The sequence below is a fragment of the Nycticebus coucang genome, chromosome 3 (assembly GCF_027406575.1).
Source record: "Nycticebus coucang isolate mNycCou1 chromosome 3, mNycCou1.pri, whole genome shotgun sequence".
In the NCBI taxonomy this organism is placed as follows: domain Eukaryota; kingdom Metazoa; phylum Chordata; class Mammalia; order Primates; family Lorisidae; genus Nycticebus; species Nycticebus coucang.
This window is the reverse complement of record NC_069782.1, coordinates 78,650,983-78,666,972: the sequence shown is the minus strand read 5'-3', so window position 1 is coordinate 78,666,972 and position 15,990 is coordinate 78,650,983. Positions and strand designations below refer to the sequence as shown.

Genomic DNA, 15,990 nt, shown 5'->3' with positions numbered 1-15,990 from the left:
CATGGAGAAGCATGTTGTATGTTACCAACCTGTAGCATGAGTGGCATAAATTCATCCAGGCAGTGCCCCTCAGCACCTAGAAAAGTACTAGACAGAGGAGGTATTTAGAACATATTTGTTCCGTGAATGGATGTAAGACTAAACGTAGGAAAAGCAGGAAAGTTTAACTGAGGTTTTCCACTCTAGGTGGACGGATGGATATTTTTATCTTGTCTTGCCATTTTGAATAATTTTATCCTCTGGACAGATCATCTCTTTATTGATCTAAACATCTCTGGTTTTTCCCACTCTTTTCATAGATGGTTTTGCATTTCTTTTTTAATTTAGTCACTTATTTCTGAATGTACTTTGAAAAGTGACATAGCATGTTTGATAGAATCCTCAGAGAGGGGCTGAGGCATGTCATCTCTTCTTACCCGTAGGCTTTATAACCCTATTGTGAAATCATGTCACCATGTAACTTTCATTGTCTCAGCAAGTTACTTTTTTTGTTACAGGCCACTTAACAGGTCACATCTTGCCCATCCTTACTTTTTCCCTCTTGTTTTTAGAGAGTTAAGCCTTGTGCGTTGTTTCTTCCTATTAAATTTCAAAGGTGAAATTTGGCTACTCTACCTGGACTAATACAGATTGCTCTTTTCTTCTTTATTCTGATTTTTTATTTGTTGACTTCACTTTCCAGTTCTCAGAATGTCTTCATAATAGATGAATTAGTTCATTAGCAACCTTTGGGTATATTGAAAAAACTATATGTCTAACTATTACAATTATTCATTTCTCTCCACTTCATCATTTTATTCATATGGATGTTGTTATTTAGAGATGTTTCAAAAATGCCTTTTTTGTAATCCTTATATACTGTATCTGGTTGCATTTCTCTGACAGACGGGAACAATATTTCTTAATGAATTTTTACCCTCTCCTGGTAATTTTTACTTCTTTCCAAGTAGTCATTTACTACTCACAATTCTTGACTTTTTCTTGGCTGTCCAGTCTATAATTTGTGTTATTTTCTTTATTTCCCTTTTTGAAAAAAAGGACAACTGTCTGCTTTAATCTTTATTTATAACAACTTTATTTAGATATAATTCACATAGCATGCAATTCACCCATTTGGAGTATATAATTCAATGAGTTATAATATAGTCATAGATATGTAGGACTGTCCTCATATTTTTAGAACATTTTCAGTATCTCAAAAAGGATAGCTGTATCCTTTAACTATCGTTCCCCTACCTCCCTCCCCCTCAGCTCTAAACAACTGCTGGTCTCCTTTCTGTCTCTAGGTACCTTTAAACTTCAACACTTCTCTTCTACTCTGGGATTTCCCAGGTATTAATGAGAGTAGTTTTACTACTTGTCCAACTCTGCACATATGCATTACTTCTGGTTAGGAGACTTGAATTAATTTAAAGCAGCCAGATGTTTTATTGTTATCATGTAACTCTTATCTTAAACAAGTTTGTTTTACCCTTTCTGAATATTATTTTTTTGAATGCTTTCCATAAGCAAACCTTAATGCTTAGAGGAATAACATGGATTTTTCCCTCATGCATTTTATGTCCCTGAAAACATTTCCCATCCCTAAATACAGTTGTCAGCAAACATTTTAAAATGCGTGTCAACCACCTTTCTCTGTAATGGACTATAAAGTGAGTAAGACATAGTTCATTCTAATAAGGATTCTGTGTGGTAGGAACAAGGCTGTTGTGAAAAAGAGACTAGAACTACCTTGTGTTGAATGCCATGATAACATTAGAAGGTAACTAGAGACGAAGTAGAGAGAAGTCAGCTCTGTAAGGACTATACAAAAGAGGTCTATCTTGAAGATAACTAAGTTCAGTAGATAAATGACAAGCATAAGAAAAAGCATGTTTAAAGGACCTCGAGAGCTCTAGAAAACAACATTCTTGAAACTCGATGGCTAAGGTATGATGTTTAATAGAGGACTTAGCAGGAGTTGACGTCCAGTCATGTAGAGCTTTGAATATACTGCTAGGTCATTTTGGAATTTATTTGTTGGCTTTAAGTTTTTGAAGAGTTAAGTCTTGGTTTTCTTTTTACCATATTAAAGGCAATAAAATGGTAGCCAGATTTTTAGAAAAACATTGTTGGGGTCCCTAATTGTCTTAGCTCAGGCTGCCACTACAGAATACTGTAGAATACTGTAGACTGGGTGACGTAAACAATAGAGATTTACAGGATGTCCCAAAAGTCATCCCCGAAGTCTCCAAACACAGGGACAAAGAAGTGCCCAACACATACAGAGTATTTTGTAAATATTTTGTAGAATTTTGGAGGCTGGGAAGGCCAAGATCAAGGCCAGTTCAGTTCTTGGTGAACGCCTACTCCTGACTACAGGTGCAGGTCGGCATCTTCTCACTTTATGTTCACGTAGCCTTTCCACAGTGCATACACATGGGGTGAGAGAGAGAGGGAGGGAAGGAGGGAGGGAGGAGCAGAGTAGGGGAAGGAAGGAGAGAGAGACAGAAACAGAGAGGAGTATGAGAGAGATTGTGAGCACTCTAACTCCTCTTATTATGAGGGCCCCTAATCATGTGACTTAACTAACCCTAATTATCTTCCAAAGGCCCCCATCTCCAGTTACTATAACATTGTAGGCTAGGACTTCAACAGAGGAATTTTGGGAAGGCACAAACATTCCGTCTGTAACACTAGTGTTAGAAGTAATCGTAGTGTGAAGAGTCTGGATGAGATGATAGACTCCTCAGCCTGTATAGTAGCAGTGGAGAGAATGGAGAAAATGAGATTGAAGTTCAGACTAACAGTAGAATGGACAGCATTCTTTTGAATATTTATTATGGCACAGATCATAATCCAATACTGAGCTTTATTTTGGAAAAAGAAAGGGCATATTGAAAAAGTAAGGGGGTTGGGTAAGAATGAAAAATGAATTCAATTTTATATTATTTATGAGAGGTTCATGTAAAATGGTAATGTATATCAGAAACTAATAAGCCAAGCGAGAATCTTTAATATACAAGTTGTGATAATTAAGTTTGTGAACTCATCCAAAAAAATTGCTACATACCTCATTGATGAATATCACTAAGTACTTAACCTTGGGAAGCTATGCATGATGCCAACACCTAGTCCACCCTTCAAAGCAATTTTGGAATTCTTTTCTGGAATGGCCATCACAGCTGTCATGGTATTATCCTTGATGTACTGAATGTCATTAAACTGTCTTCCTTTCAATATTTCCTTTATCTTCAAGTAAAGAAAAAAGTCATTGGGGACCACATCAGTTGAATAAGGAGGGTGCTCAAGTTCAGTTATTTGTTTACTGGCTAAAAACTCCCTCACAGACAGTACTCTGTTATCTGGTACATTGTCGTGATACTAAAGCCATGAGTTATTGGCAAAAAGTTCAGATAATTCTTGTCTAATTTTTTCATGCAGCCTTTTCAGCACTTCCAGACAGTGAACTTGATTAACTGTTTGCCCAGTTGGTACGAATTCATAATGAACAATCCCTCTGATGTCAAAAAAGTTTAGCAACATCATTTTGACTCTTGATTTGGACAGACAGAACATTTTTGGTTGTGGAGATTTGGCTGACTTCATTGTGCAGTTTGACACTTTGTTTCAGGGTTGTATTGGTACACCATGTTTCATCACCAGTGATAACGTGGCCCGAAACATCATTTTACCTCTCCAGAAGGTCTTGGCAAACTTCAACTCTCCTTTGATTTTGTTCATTGTTGAGCTCTTGTGGAAACATTGTCATACACACCTTTCTCATGCCAAGATTTTCAGTCAAGATTTTCCTAACTGTTTTTCTTTTTACTTGCTCTGCTATGCTTGTCACAGTCAGGCATTGATTTTGGTGCACAATTTGATGAAGTTCTGCAGTGTTTTTGTCAGTTCTGCACATTACTGTGCCACCTTGACCCCTCTTCATCAGTGGCGCTTTCTCTCTCTTCAGAAAAATGTTCAGTCCATTTATACACTGTCATTTTCTTCATGGCATTATCCCCATAAACTTGGACTAACATATTCCTTATTTCACTCTCACGCTTGCCAAGTTTAATAAGGAATTTAATGTTTGTTTGTTGCTCTAACTCAAGCTCCGACATTCTTGTGATGGCACACAAAAATACACAGCAATAATGAACACCACTCAGCAAGACACCACCACTTGTCAGCATGAAGTGTGAGTCAGCTGTGAGACACTGGTGATATACATTGGTTTTGAAACCTTACCAAGTTGCTTGTACAGTGCTGCCAATTTAAGTGCGCAGTGGCAAGTTTGCAAACTTAATTGCCAGATCTTATATATTTTGGAGTTATCCACACAAATATGTTTGGAGAAAAAGACATGGTTAATTAGTCACCCAGGGAAAGGGTGCAGATAGAAAAGGAGAAGGACTGAAGACAATGATGGGAAAGAGGGTTTGCCTGTGGATAACCATGGGGAATAGACTGGGAATGAAGAAATCCAGGCAAGTACAGTATTCTGAAAAACCAGGGAAGGAAAAGAGCTGAGATTACATAGGGCTATTGAATTGGATTGGAGCTGTTAGGAGGTATTTAAGAGTCACTAAAAAATTATGTAGAGGTTTTATAATGTAATGTGTGTGATAATTGACTCTTCAGAAATGGAAGAGGCACAGTCCTCTGTGCCTCTACCTTTTTATCCCTCCCTTCCAACTCCTAGTCCTAAAGATTTAACATATAAAATAAATGAGATTACTTAAAAATTTGAAAGATTTTAAACTGATGATGGGTTTTGTTTTTAAACCATGTATTTGCAGTTCCCAAATGATTAGTAAGCATCTAATTTTTCTGTTTGCCTTTACCACAGATAATTGGCCTTTTGAATGTTTTCACACCACAGAAATCCCTAGAAGAATTTCAAGATGTGTAAGTGTGGTAATTAAAAGTTTGCTGTTTTAGTACATTTTTCTTAGATTGTTGCTGTACACTTTAGCTGTCATCTTTTTTTTAACCCATAAAGTTACATAGTTATGGAGCTCATGGATGCAAATCTTTGCCAAGTGATTCAGATGGAGCTAGATCATGAAAGAATGTCCTACCTTCTCTATCAGATGCTGTGTGGAATCAAGCACCTTCACTCTGCTGGAATTATCCATCGGGTTAGTAGAAAAAACTGTCATCATATTCTTTTTTCATTGAGACACAATTCATATAACAAAATTAACCATTTTTAAGTGTATAATTCAGTATCACTTAATATATTCACAGTGTTTTGCAAGTATTAATACCACCTATATTAAATTCTAAAATTATTTTCTTCACCCCAAAAGAAAACTCCACATCCCAGAAGAAGTCACTGCTCATTCCCTTCTCCCCGTAACCCCTCATATCATGCCAGTCTACTTCCTCTGTCTGTTGATTTGCCTGTTCTGGATATTTCATTATAAATGGAATCACGTGACTAGCTGGAAAAGAGCCTTTGAGAGCTCCAGCTCTTTGACTTAAGTGCCAGTTTGCTAGGAGAGGCCAAAAGGGTGAAATGGCCCTTTTGTTTTAGAAGTTGGTAGACAACTTTGTGTGTTTCCTGCTACCTTCTCAAGACAGACACTTGAGCTATATTCTAAAAAAGTAATAATAAAATAAAAAAATAAATGGAGTTATATGATATGTGACCTTCTGTGTCTGGCCTTTTACTTAGGATAATGTTTTTTTGTTTGTTTGTTTTGTTTTTGTTTGTTTTTTTATTGGGGATTCATTGAGGGTACACAGAAGCAGGTTACATTGATTCCTTTTGTTGAATAAGGACCCTCTTATTTTTGTATCCTGCCCCCAAAAGGTGAACCAATCCCTTGACCCCCCACGCCCTCCCTCCTTCCCTTCCTCAGCTCTCTCAGGATAATGTTTTTTAAGGTTTATCCATGTCTAGCATGTATCAATAGTTACCCTGTTTATGACTGAATGCTATTCTATATACTACATTCTGTTTATCTTTATCCATCCATGGATATTTGGGTTATTTCTACCTTTCAGCTATTATGGAGAGTGCTGCTGTGAAAATTAATGTACAAATATGTGTCTTCACTCTTCTGCATGTACACCTAGGAGTGGAATTGCTGGGTCATATGGTAACTTTGTAGTTAACTTTTTGAAGAACCATCATACTGTTTTACATAGTGGCTGCAGCGTTTTATATTCTCACTAGAGCAGTGAATGAGGTTCCAGTTTCTTGTATCCTTGTCCTTATTGTTGGACTTAGATTCTAGTCATCCTAGTGGGTATGGAATGTTTCCTTATGATTTTTGATTTGCATTTCCCTTGTCATATATTTTTTTTTTGAGAAATATGTATTCAGGCCCTTTGTCCATTTTTTAATTGGGTTGCCCTTTCGTTGTAGGTGTTGGATTTCTTTATGTATTTCATATACTAGACCCTTATCAGATATATGATTTGTAAATATTTTATCCCATTCTGTAGTTTGTCTTTCATCTTGGTTGATGATAATCTGTTAATGCACAGGAGTTTCTAATTTTCATGAAATCCAGTTTTTTTCTTTTATTGTTTATGCTTTTGGTATCATCCATAAGAATCTCTTGTAAATGAAAGAGTTTTGTAGTTTTAGCTCATGCATATATGTCTTTGATCCATTTTGAGTTAATTTTTTAATATGGTGTGAGATAAAAGTCCAACTTCATTCTTTTATATATGGAAATCCAGTTGTCCTGGCATCATTTTGTTAAAGAGGCTATATTTTCCCCATTGAATAGTCACTGCACCCTTACAGTTGACCATAAACATCTGGTTTTCTTTATGTCCTCTTAGTTTTATTTCATTGGCTTATATGTTCATAAGCCAGTAGTATGTTATTTTGATCACTGTAGCTGGTAAGTTGAAATGGGAAAGTATAATTTCTCCAACCTTATGTTTTCTAATATGGTTTTGACTATTTGGAACCCCTCGTGATTCCATACGAATTTGCAGGTCAGTTTTTCTACTTGTACAGAAAAGGCCATTGGAATTACAAAAGGATTTCATTAAATCTGTAGAGTACTTTGGTAGTTTTGCCATCTTAATGATATTTAGTATTCCAGTTTGTGAACACAGGTTGTCTTCCATTTTCTTAGGTTATATTAGTTTGCTTAGGCTGCCATAACAAAATACCACAGATTGGGTGGCTTAAACAATAGAAATTTAATTTCTTATAGTTCTTTAGTCTAGAAGTCCATGATCAGGTTGCCAGCAAATTTGATTTCTGTTCTGGTGAGGCCTCTTTTCCTGGATTGTAGACAGTCACCTTCTTGCTGTGTCCTCCTATGGCCTTTCCTCTGCATGAATGGAGAGAAAATGCTCTGGTATCTCCCTTTCTTATAAAAACATTAGTTATTGGAACAGAACTCTACCCTTATAACCTCATCTTAACCTTAATTACCTTTACAAAGGCCCTACCTTAAAGTACAGTCACTTTGGGGTTTAGGGCCTCATAAGAATGTGAGGAGGCACAGTTTAGTCTCTGTTACATAGTTAACTAATTTCAGCAGTGTTGTGTAGTTCTCTATGTACAAGTCTTTCACCTTCTTAGTTTACTCCTAGGTGTTATTTTTTTTTGGAAGCTATTATAGATGGTATTGTATTCTTAATTTCCCTTTCAGATTGTTCATTGCCAGTATATAGAAACACAACTGATTTTGTTGTGTCGAGTTTACATTTTATATATTGCAACTTTGCCAAATTTTGTAGCTCCAACAGTTTTGTAATGGATTTTTAAAAATGATTTTCTGTACATTAAAATTAAATTATCTTTACCCTAGTTTCACTTCTTCCTTTCTAGCTTAGGTGCCTCCACCCCTTTTCTTACCCTGTTGCTCTGGCTAGAACTTCTGGGAAAATATTGAGTAGAAGTGGTGGAAATAGGCATCGTTGTCTTATTCCTGAACTCAGGGAAAAGGCTTTCAGTATTCCACCATTAATCATTAAGTATGACATTTGTCATGGGGATTTCATAATATTTTTTTTTCTTGTTTGCAGAAGTTTCTTTCTGCTCTGGAGTTAGTCATGTTGTATACTCAGGGGAAACAAACCTCATAAGACTTCCCTTAATCCAGTTACCAGCCACAAATTTGGGGACTTTCCTCAAGATCATCTTCACTTCAGAACAGCTGGCTACACATTTGGGGGTCCCCACATCCACCTTCATTGGATAATTCATTGGAATGACTGAAAGAACTCTAGAAAGTGATTCATTTTATTATAATGAAAGGATACAAATTAAAATAAGCCAAAGGAAAAGACTGATAGGGCAAAATCTAGAAGTCCAGACATAGAGTTTTCAGTTTTCCTTTCCTCTCAGCTATGAGGTATGACACTACACACAGTATTGCCCGTTAGAGAAGTACCCAAGCCTTTGGTGTCCAGAGTTTTTATTGGGGTTCACTCACATAGTTAGTCTCCCCTTATCCATTGGGAAATACATTTCATCAAGACCTGCAGTAGATGTCTGAAACCGTAGATAGTAATGAATCTTATACATACTATGTTTGTATACATACACCTCTGATAAAGTTTAATTTATAAATTAGGCACAGTGAAAGATTAACAACAATAATAGTAAAATAGAACAATTATAACACTGTGCTATAAAAAAGTTCTATGAGTATGGGCTGTCTTTGAAAATACTTTGTTTTTACCCATCTTGATAAGATGAATGATACCATGATATCATAAGATGAACATCATGATAAGATGAATGATATAGGCCTCATGACATAACATTATTAAATAAGGTTCACTTGAACACAAGCACTGTGTTAGTGCCACAGTCTGTCTGATAATCAAGATGGCTACTAAGTGACTAACAGGCAGTGTACACATGTACAGCACGGATACACTGGACAAAGGATTGATTAACATCCTGGCTGGAATGGAGCAGGATGGTATGAGAGTTTGTCATAGTACTCAGAAGAGCACTCAATTTAAAACTTTTTAATTGCTTATTCTAAAATTTTCCACTTAATGTTTTTAGACTCACTTTACTGCAGGTAACGGAAACCATAGAAAGTGAAATTGTGGATAAGGGGAGGACTACTATACTGCTGGCCTTCAGTCTCCAACCCTTCCAAGGTTCATATCAATACCTTTAGTCTCCAGTTCCTCCAGAGGTTGGAACTGGTATGTTCCCCTCCAAGCCCCCATCATAAATCATGTTGTTAGACTATCCTGTGGCCACATGACCCAGGCAAACAAAGACAGTTCTACCAGGCAGGACATAACTAAGGTATCCAAGGGCCTAGAGCAGTGGTTCTCAACCTTCTAATGCCGCGGCCCTTTAATACAATTTTCCTGTGGGTTGCAACCCACAGGTTGAGAACCGTTGGCCTAGAGATCACCAGTAGACTTCTCTTTACCTAAGATTAATTCTTCAGCACATACTTTCTGTTCCTAGTTTAAATGTTTCTGCCATGAATGTGTTAAACTTTGTCAAATGCATTTTTGCATCAATTGAAATTATATATTTTTCCTTCATTCAATTAATGTGGTATTACCAATAGTCTTTTTGTTGTTGAACTACTCTTCCATTTCTGGGGTAGATCATATCTGGTCATGGTATATAACTTCTTAATATGCTATTAGAATTGGTATTTTGTTGAGAGTTTTGGCATCTGTGTTCATAAATGCTATTGCTCTGCAGTTTTTTAATGATGTCTTAGTCTGTCTTTGGTATTAGGTAATGCTTCCTTGGAACAAATGTGGAAATATTTTCTATTTTTTGGAAGAGGTTAAGAAGTATGGTGTTAATTTTTATAGAAATGATTGGTAGATTTTGCCCCTGAAGCCATCTTGTATTGGGTTTTCTTTTTGGGATATTCTGATTATTGATTCATTTTCTTATCAACCTATTCAGATTTTCTGTTTCTTGAGTCAGTTTTGATAATACTGTATCTTTTGAGGAGCTTGTCCATTTCATCTAGTTTATCAAATTTGCTGGTGCATAATTGTTCATGGGATTCTCTTATAATCCGTTTTATTAGTCAGTGGTTATAATCCCCACTTTCATTTCTGATTGTAGTTATTTGTGTTATCCTAATTGTTTTAGTAAGACTAGCTAAAGGTTTGTCTGTTGATCATTTCAAAGAAGTGACTTGGTTTTGTTGATTTTTCTCTATTTTTTAAAAATCTATTTTGTTAATCTGCTATTTTATCTTTTTTAATTATTTTTTGCATCTTCTTGCTTTGAGACTAGTTTAGTTCTATTTTTTATTCTCTTTATCATTTTGGAATATTAATTTATTGATTTGCAATCTTTCTTTAATGTAGGCATTTACAGCTATGAAATTATCCTCAGAGCTCTGCTTTCTCAGCATTCCTTAAATTTTGGTATGTTGTGTTTTCATTTTAATTTGTCTCAAAGTGTTTTCTAATTTCCTTTTGATTTGTTATTTGACCCATTGGTTGTTTGAAAGTGTGTTACCTTCTACAGACTTGTGTATTTTCCTAGACAGGAGGTAGGTGAGGACTAGTTAAAATACCAAAAATATTTCCTTTTTTTTCTGATTTTTTTTTATTATAAAAGACACATAACACTAGAAATGTTTCCATCTATTTTCCCTAAACACGTTTTTATTATAGTAGAATAAAATACACAAACATGAAATCTACCATCTTAACTGTTAAGTGTACAGTTCGGTGGTATTAAGTACATTCATAATGTTGTACAACCATCACCACCATCCATCTCCTGAATTCTTTTTATTTTGTGAAACAACCTCTATACCCATTAGGCAATAACTCTCCACTCTCCCCTCCTCTCAGCTCCTGGTAACCATCATTCTATTTTCTGTCTGTATGATTTTGACTGAGTATTTCATGCAAGTGGAATATAGCAGTATTTGCCTTTTTGTGACTGACTTATTTCATTAAGAATAATGTGTTCAAAGTTTATCCATGTTGTAGCATATGTTAGAATTTCCTTCCTTTGTAAGGCTGAATAGTATTCCATTTGTGTATATATCATGTTATCCATTCATCAACGGATATTTGGGATGCTTCCAAATTCTTCAGCTATTGTGAAGAATTTTACTGTGAACACAGTTGTTCAAATATCTCTTTGAGACCATGCTTTCATTTCACTGGAGTGTATAGCCAGAAGTAGAGCTGCTAATCATATGGTAATTATTTTTAACTTTTTTAGGAACCGCCAAACCCGTTTTCCATACCTGCTCTACTGTTTTACATTCCAACGACCATGCACAAAGATCCTGTTACTCCTCATTTCCACTTACACTTTTCTTTTTTTCTCATGGTAACCATCCTAATTGGTATGAAATAAGTATTAAGAAACTATACGTGAAGAAGAGTTACTGTACACAAAGCTACCTCCCCGGTTTCCTATTGTTTTTACGTTGCCTTTTACGTGATTCTGAGTTTACTTGATTGTTGTAAACTTTTGAATATGTTCTAGAATTCTGAAAATGTTTATTCCAACATTTTCCAGCAACGGTTTTTGCTCTGCTTTCTAATGTTTCTCTGGAGCCATTTTGGCTGACATCATTGCCTTTCATGTTCTTGGAGAATAATATTTCACTGATTAATATGGAGTAGTCAAGTTTATTTTTGCTCTGAAAGAAGCAGAATAGAAAATAAGCTGCTATCATTACCAACATAGAAAATGGAATGTTCACCAGAGTTGTGTTTTCTATATACCTGTACAGAAATATTTTGTAATTTTTGTATTCTAGGTTCTTTAATGACTTTTTTGAAATATAAATCACATACCATACAATTTATCCATTTAAAGTGTACAGTCCAGTGTTTAAAGATTGTACACCTATCACCACAGTCTAATTTTACAACACTTTATTCCCCTGAATGAAACTCCAAACCCATTAGCCTTTACTTCTCTTTCTTCCCTGTCTCCTTCACCTCCAGCCTTAGGCAGCCACTAATCTGCTTTCTGTCTCTTTATATTTGTCTATTCTGGACATTTTGTATAAATGGAATTAGATAATATGTGACCTTTCCTGATTGGCTTCTTTTACCTACCCTCATGTTTTCAAGATTCATTCATGGTTGTATCACGTATCATAGATTACTGCTTCGTTTCTTTTTATTACCAAATAATAATGCACTGTAATGACTATACTAAATTTTGTTTATACATTCATCACTTGATGGGCATGTAGGTTGTTACCACATTGCTATTATGAGTAATGCTAACATGAACATTGTATTTTTTCTGTGGAAGTATGTTTTTGTATTTTACTTTTAATTATAACTTACTGTTTTTTGAGAATCAAAAACGTGTTTGAGAGTAATTGTTTTAAAATTGTGTAATTAATGGAATTTTATCTTCTGAGCCACTTCTGAAGTCAAATAACTTTACTCATGTAATAAAGCAAATACACAGATTTATGTTCAGAGTACAAGGTAATTCTAAGTGAATTCCTTTGTATATTACATATACATCTGCTCTAATAGTATGTCTTTTTCAGTCTTTAAACAACCTAACAGAAATCTCTTTAAATAGGATTGTATTTTATCTTCTTCAGCCCATACTCATACACTGTGTGAAGCAGACCAAATGAATTAAACCTCTAGGTTTAGTTGGTTGGTTTGTTTCTGGATTCCTACTAGTACAGTAATTCACCACTGTGGACATTTATTTTATTTTAGTAAAGTAAAATCTTCCATATAGAAATTTTCCAGATGAATGGGGATAGCAGGTAGACCAAAAAGCAGACCAAATAGTAGAAGATAGAAAATGGTGGTAACAACAAGGAGCATAAAAAAGAAACACAAAATCACAGAAGACCAATATATAACATAATGTGTTAAGGGAGTTAATCCCTTTGTGAAATAAACAAAAGAAGGTCAGAGAATTGACACACTCAAAAAAGCTGAATAGCAACTGCATGTTTCTGTAACACAAACATTTGTAGCTAAGTTCAAAAGACTGAAGGCAAAGGAATTGGCAAAGATGTACCAGGAAAATGCAAATATGGAAAAAATAAGAGTAACTCCATTTTGTGAGATAAAATTGAATAAAATAGAAAGTATTCCTCCCTGGAGATGGAGAATCAGTTTAAAAACATGAAAAATATAATCCAATTAAAAGAAGTAAGTATCAAGAAACTTTATATGTGAAGTAGTTACTATACATAAAGCTTAAACTGTGGAAAATAGAAGAATGGCACAAATAACCTAGTGTCAGCAGATAAAGTGCTAAAAATGAAGTACAGCTATAGAAAATTTCTTAATAAAGTTGAGCTACTAAGAGACATACTGTGATCTGTTAGCATTATGAGGAATATACCTTTATCTCAGATTGTGCAGTTGAGAGACAAACTCTAGGGTGGAGATAATGTGTGTAAAAAGTTTACTGTAGAGTCCTTCAGAATCAACATCTATGAGGGAATAAAGGAAGTGAAAATTGATAGAGGGAAAAATTGAATTGGATTATAATCATTCCAAAGGCCTCAGCAGGTAGCTCAACCAGCCCTTCACCCTGGGGAGCAGCATGACCTTGGAAAAGGTAGCTAGCTCTCTGTGGCAAGGGACTTTCTGGAGAGATTTGATAAAAGACTCTCAGCAGCCGCCACTACCAGCAGCTGGAAGAGTGAGTGCCTCAGGCCTGAGCCAGAGATCTGAGTAGGCATCACAGAACCCACTACAACTTGTGCCCCTTATTTCTACTTTCTTTGTATAGTAAGTTCTAAACACTGCTTCTCCCAGATTTTTGTGTCTTCTCTTTTCCTAGAGCAACTTCTGGGAAGTTTAATGTGGTGAACTATAGCCTCCTGCTTCTGCCACTGATCTCAAGGCCATAATTGGTACTCATCTCTCTACTACTCATTCTAGATTTACCTCACCCTTGGCTGTACCTCTGCTGGTCTGAGATCCCTTTCTTGGTAAAATAATTTGGCCTTTCATTCTTGAGAGGTTTACTGCAAGTCAGGGTTGGAGGTGGGCTTCTACATAGTCACTCATAGACTCAAGCTAAATGAGGCCCCACTGGGAGTGGGGAGCCTGTGGCCTTCTGATTTCCAGATTATTCTTTACTAAGCACCACAGGAGACAGGAAAAGTTACGTCTTTCTCTGCTGCACCCCTTTTAATTAAAAGGATTTGTTCCATAAAATTTGGAACCAGTGAAAAGGCCACACTTAAGGACCTAGAAGGCCTATCCATGCTTAACAATGTGTATTGGGCTCCTCTGGGCTTGGGCCTAGAAGGACACACTTCACTTCTGCTTGGAGCCCATTGTCAGAGCTAGCCATAGGGCTTGTCTAGTGTATGGGAACTGGGAAATGTAAGGAGAGCAGATGTCAGAATGGTAGTGAGCACCGGTCTTCTCTGCCACAGTCTACCCTCTGGCTGTCAGACATTACTTTGTTCTCTTTATTCCGTACCTCCTTAAGGGAGATAGCCCAAAGTCCTATCCCTAAAGGCATTTAGTTCCAAGTACATAACTGTGTGGACAGTAATGTCTGTCACATCTAGATATTGTTCCTTTTAGTCCAGGAACATAAGAACTGGAATGGCCAGATGATCTGATCACCCCTATCCCTCCTCTCCTCAAATACCAGAGTGGTCAAACAGGGCCAGTATCACCATAATAAACAGTTTCCATTTGGAAGACTGAAAAATACAGTCATTGGTTAGCTGTGATTGAGGTTCTGCTGGGGATATATTGTGAGTGTCCCTTGTTCTGAAGCTGGACTATATTCTTTGATTAGACCCTCTGATCTCTGTGATCCTTGTCTACTGCTCTCTGTGATACCTGGCTGCGCCCTGTGGGAGAATCTTCATTTTCTGTTATTCTCCTTGAACTTACCAAAAGTAGGTATTGAAAAATGTGTTCTCCTTGAGGGCTCTTCACCTTTCTCAGCCTGTTTACCACCTGTAAAAGTTTGAGGCCTAGGGGTCATTTTAAAGTAGCCATTCTTAACCTCACTACTATTGACATTTTGGACCAAATAATTCTTTTCAGGGGCCATTTTGTGCATTGTGGGATGTTAAGCAATATCGCTGGCCCCTGCCCACTAGATGCCAGTAGCAGTCCTCAGTCACGATGATCCAAAATGTCTCCTTGACAATGACAGATATTCCCTGGGAGTAAAAGTGCTATTTCAATTATAGAATTGTTGTAGACCCATGGATTTAGGCCTGAGAGTTATCTGGTCTCTCAGAAACTTAAGTAATTCCTTATTGTTCTAATTATAGTTCTTTTCAGTGAATCTTTGTTAGCTCACAGGTCTTGTATTCTTGACTTAACTGAGACTGTCTTGAGTCTCTCTTAAAGCTTTCTGGCTTCTATTGGCAAACTGAGGCAATTTTATCAATTGAAAGATTTGTAGCTTTTTTTTTCCCTTAAAGACTTTCAGAATTGTCATGTGAAAATGAAGCATGGAAACCAGCTCACTACAAGTGGCTTAAAACTTTGCTCCTGGCTCTGCAGGGTTGGCTGTGTGGCACTGCTCCAGACCATGGGTCAGGTTCAGGTTTCAGCATCCAAGTTGAAAGAGTGCTTCCCAGAAACTTGGTTTTCTCATAGAAACAGGTAGATGATGAGCAAGAGCCATGCTAAATCAAGCACATTCCTCCACATTCCATTGGCTGAAACAAGTCATATGACTGAGCCCATTAATAGTGTCAGGACTCTTTCTGGGGGTAGGTGAGGATATTAGGTGAACACTTAAAGGCTGGTAGCAATTTAGCTTTTCTAAAATGGAAAGGCCCTGAAACTCTAGACTCTGTTTCTTTTTATTTCTACTTAAAGGTTGCCTGCAGCTAATAGCTACCAACACACTCTACTTAGTTTTTGCTTTCCAGTCTCTTCTTCTGGAGTAGGGGTCAGCAGACTTTTTCTATAAAAGCCATACAGTAAATACTTTAGGCTCCACAGCTATTAGACCCTGCCATTGTAACACAAAAGCAGCTATAGACAATATGTGATTGAATAATGAGCATGACTGTGTTCTGTAAAACTTTCTCTGCAAAAGCCAGCAGGCCTTAATTTGCCAACCCTGTCCTTGAGTGT

The 15,990-nt window shown here is 36.5% G+C and overlaps 1 protein-coding gene across 5 annotated transcripts in view; it reads left to right on the top strand.

The window, feature by feature from the left end:
* Positions 1–15,990, top strand: part of MAPK8 (mitogen-activated protein kinase 8) — a 109,968-nt gene that overhangs the window by 73,211 nt on the left and 20,767 nt on the right. For all 5 annotated transcript variants that reach the window (XM_053584613.1, XM_053584615.1, XM_053584612.1 and 2 more), the window contains exons 4-5: positions 4,829–4,887; positions 4,982–5,120. In XM_053584613.1, the coding sequence (XP_053440588.1) occupies positions 4,829–4,887; positions 4,982–5,120 (198 nt within the window). The remainder of the gene's footprint in view (positions 1–4,828; positions 4,888–4,981; positions 5,121–15,990) is intronic.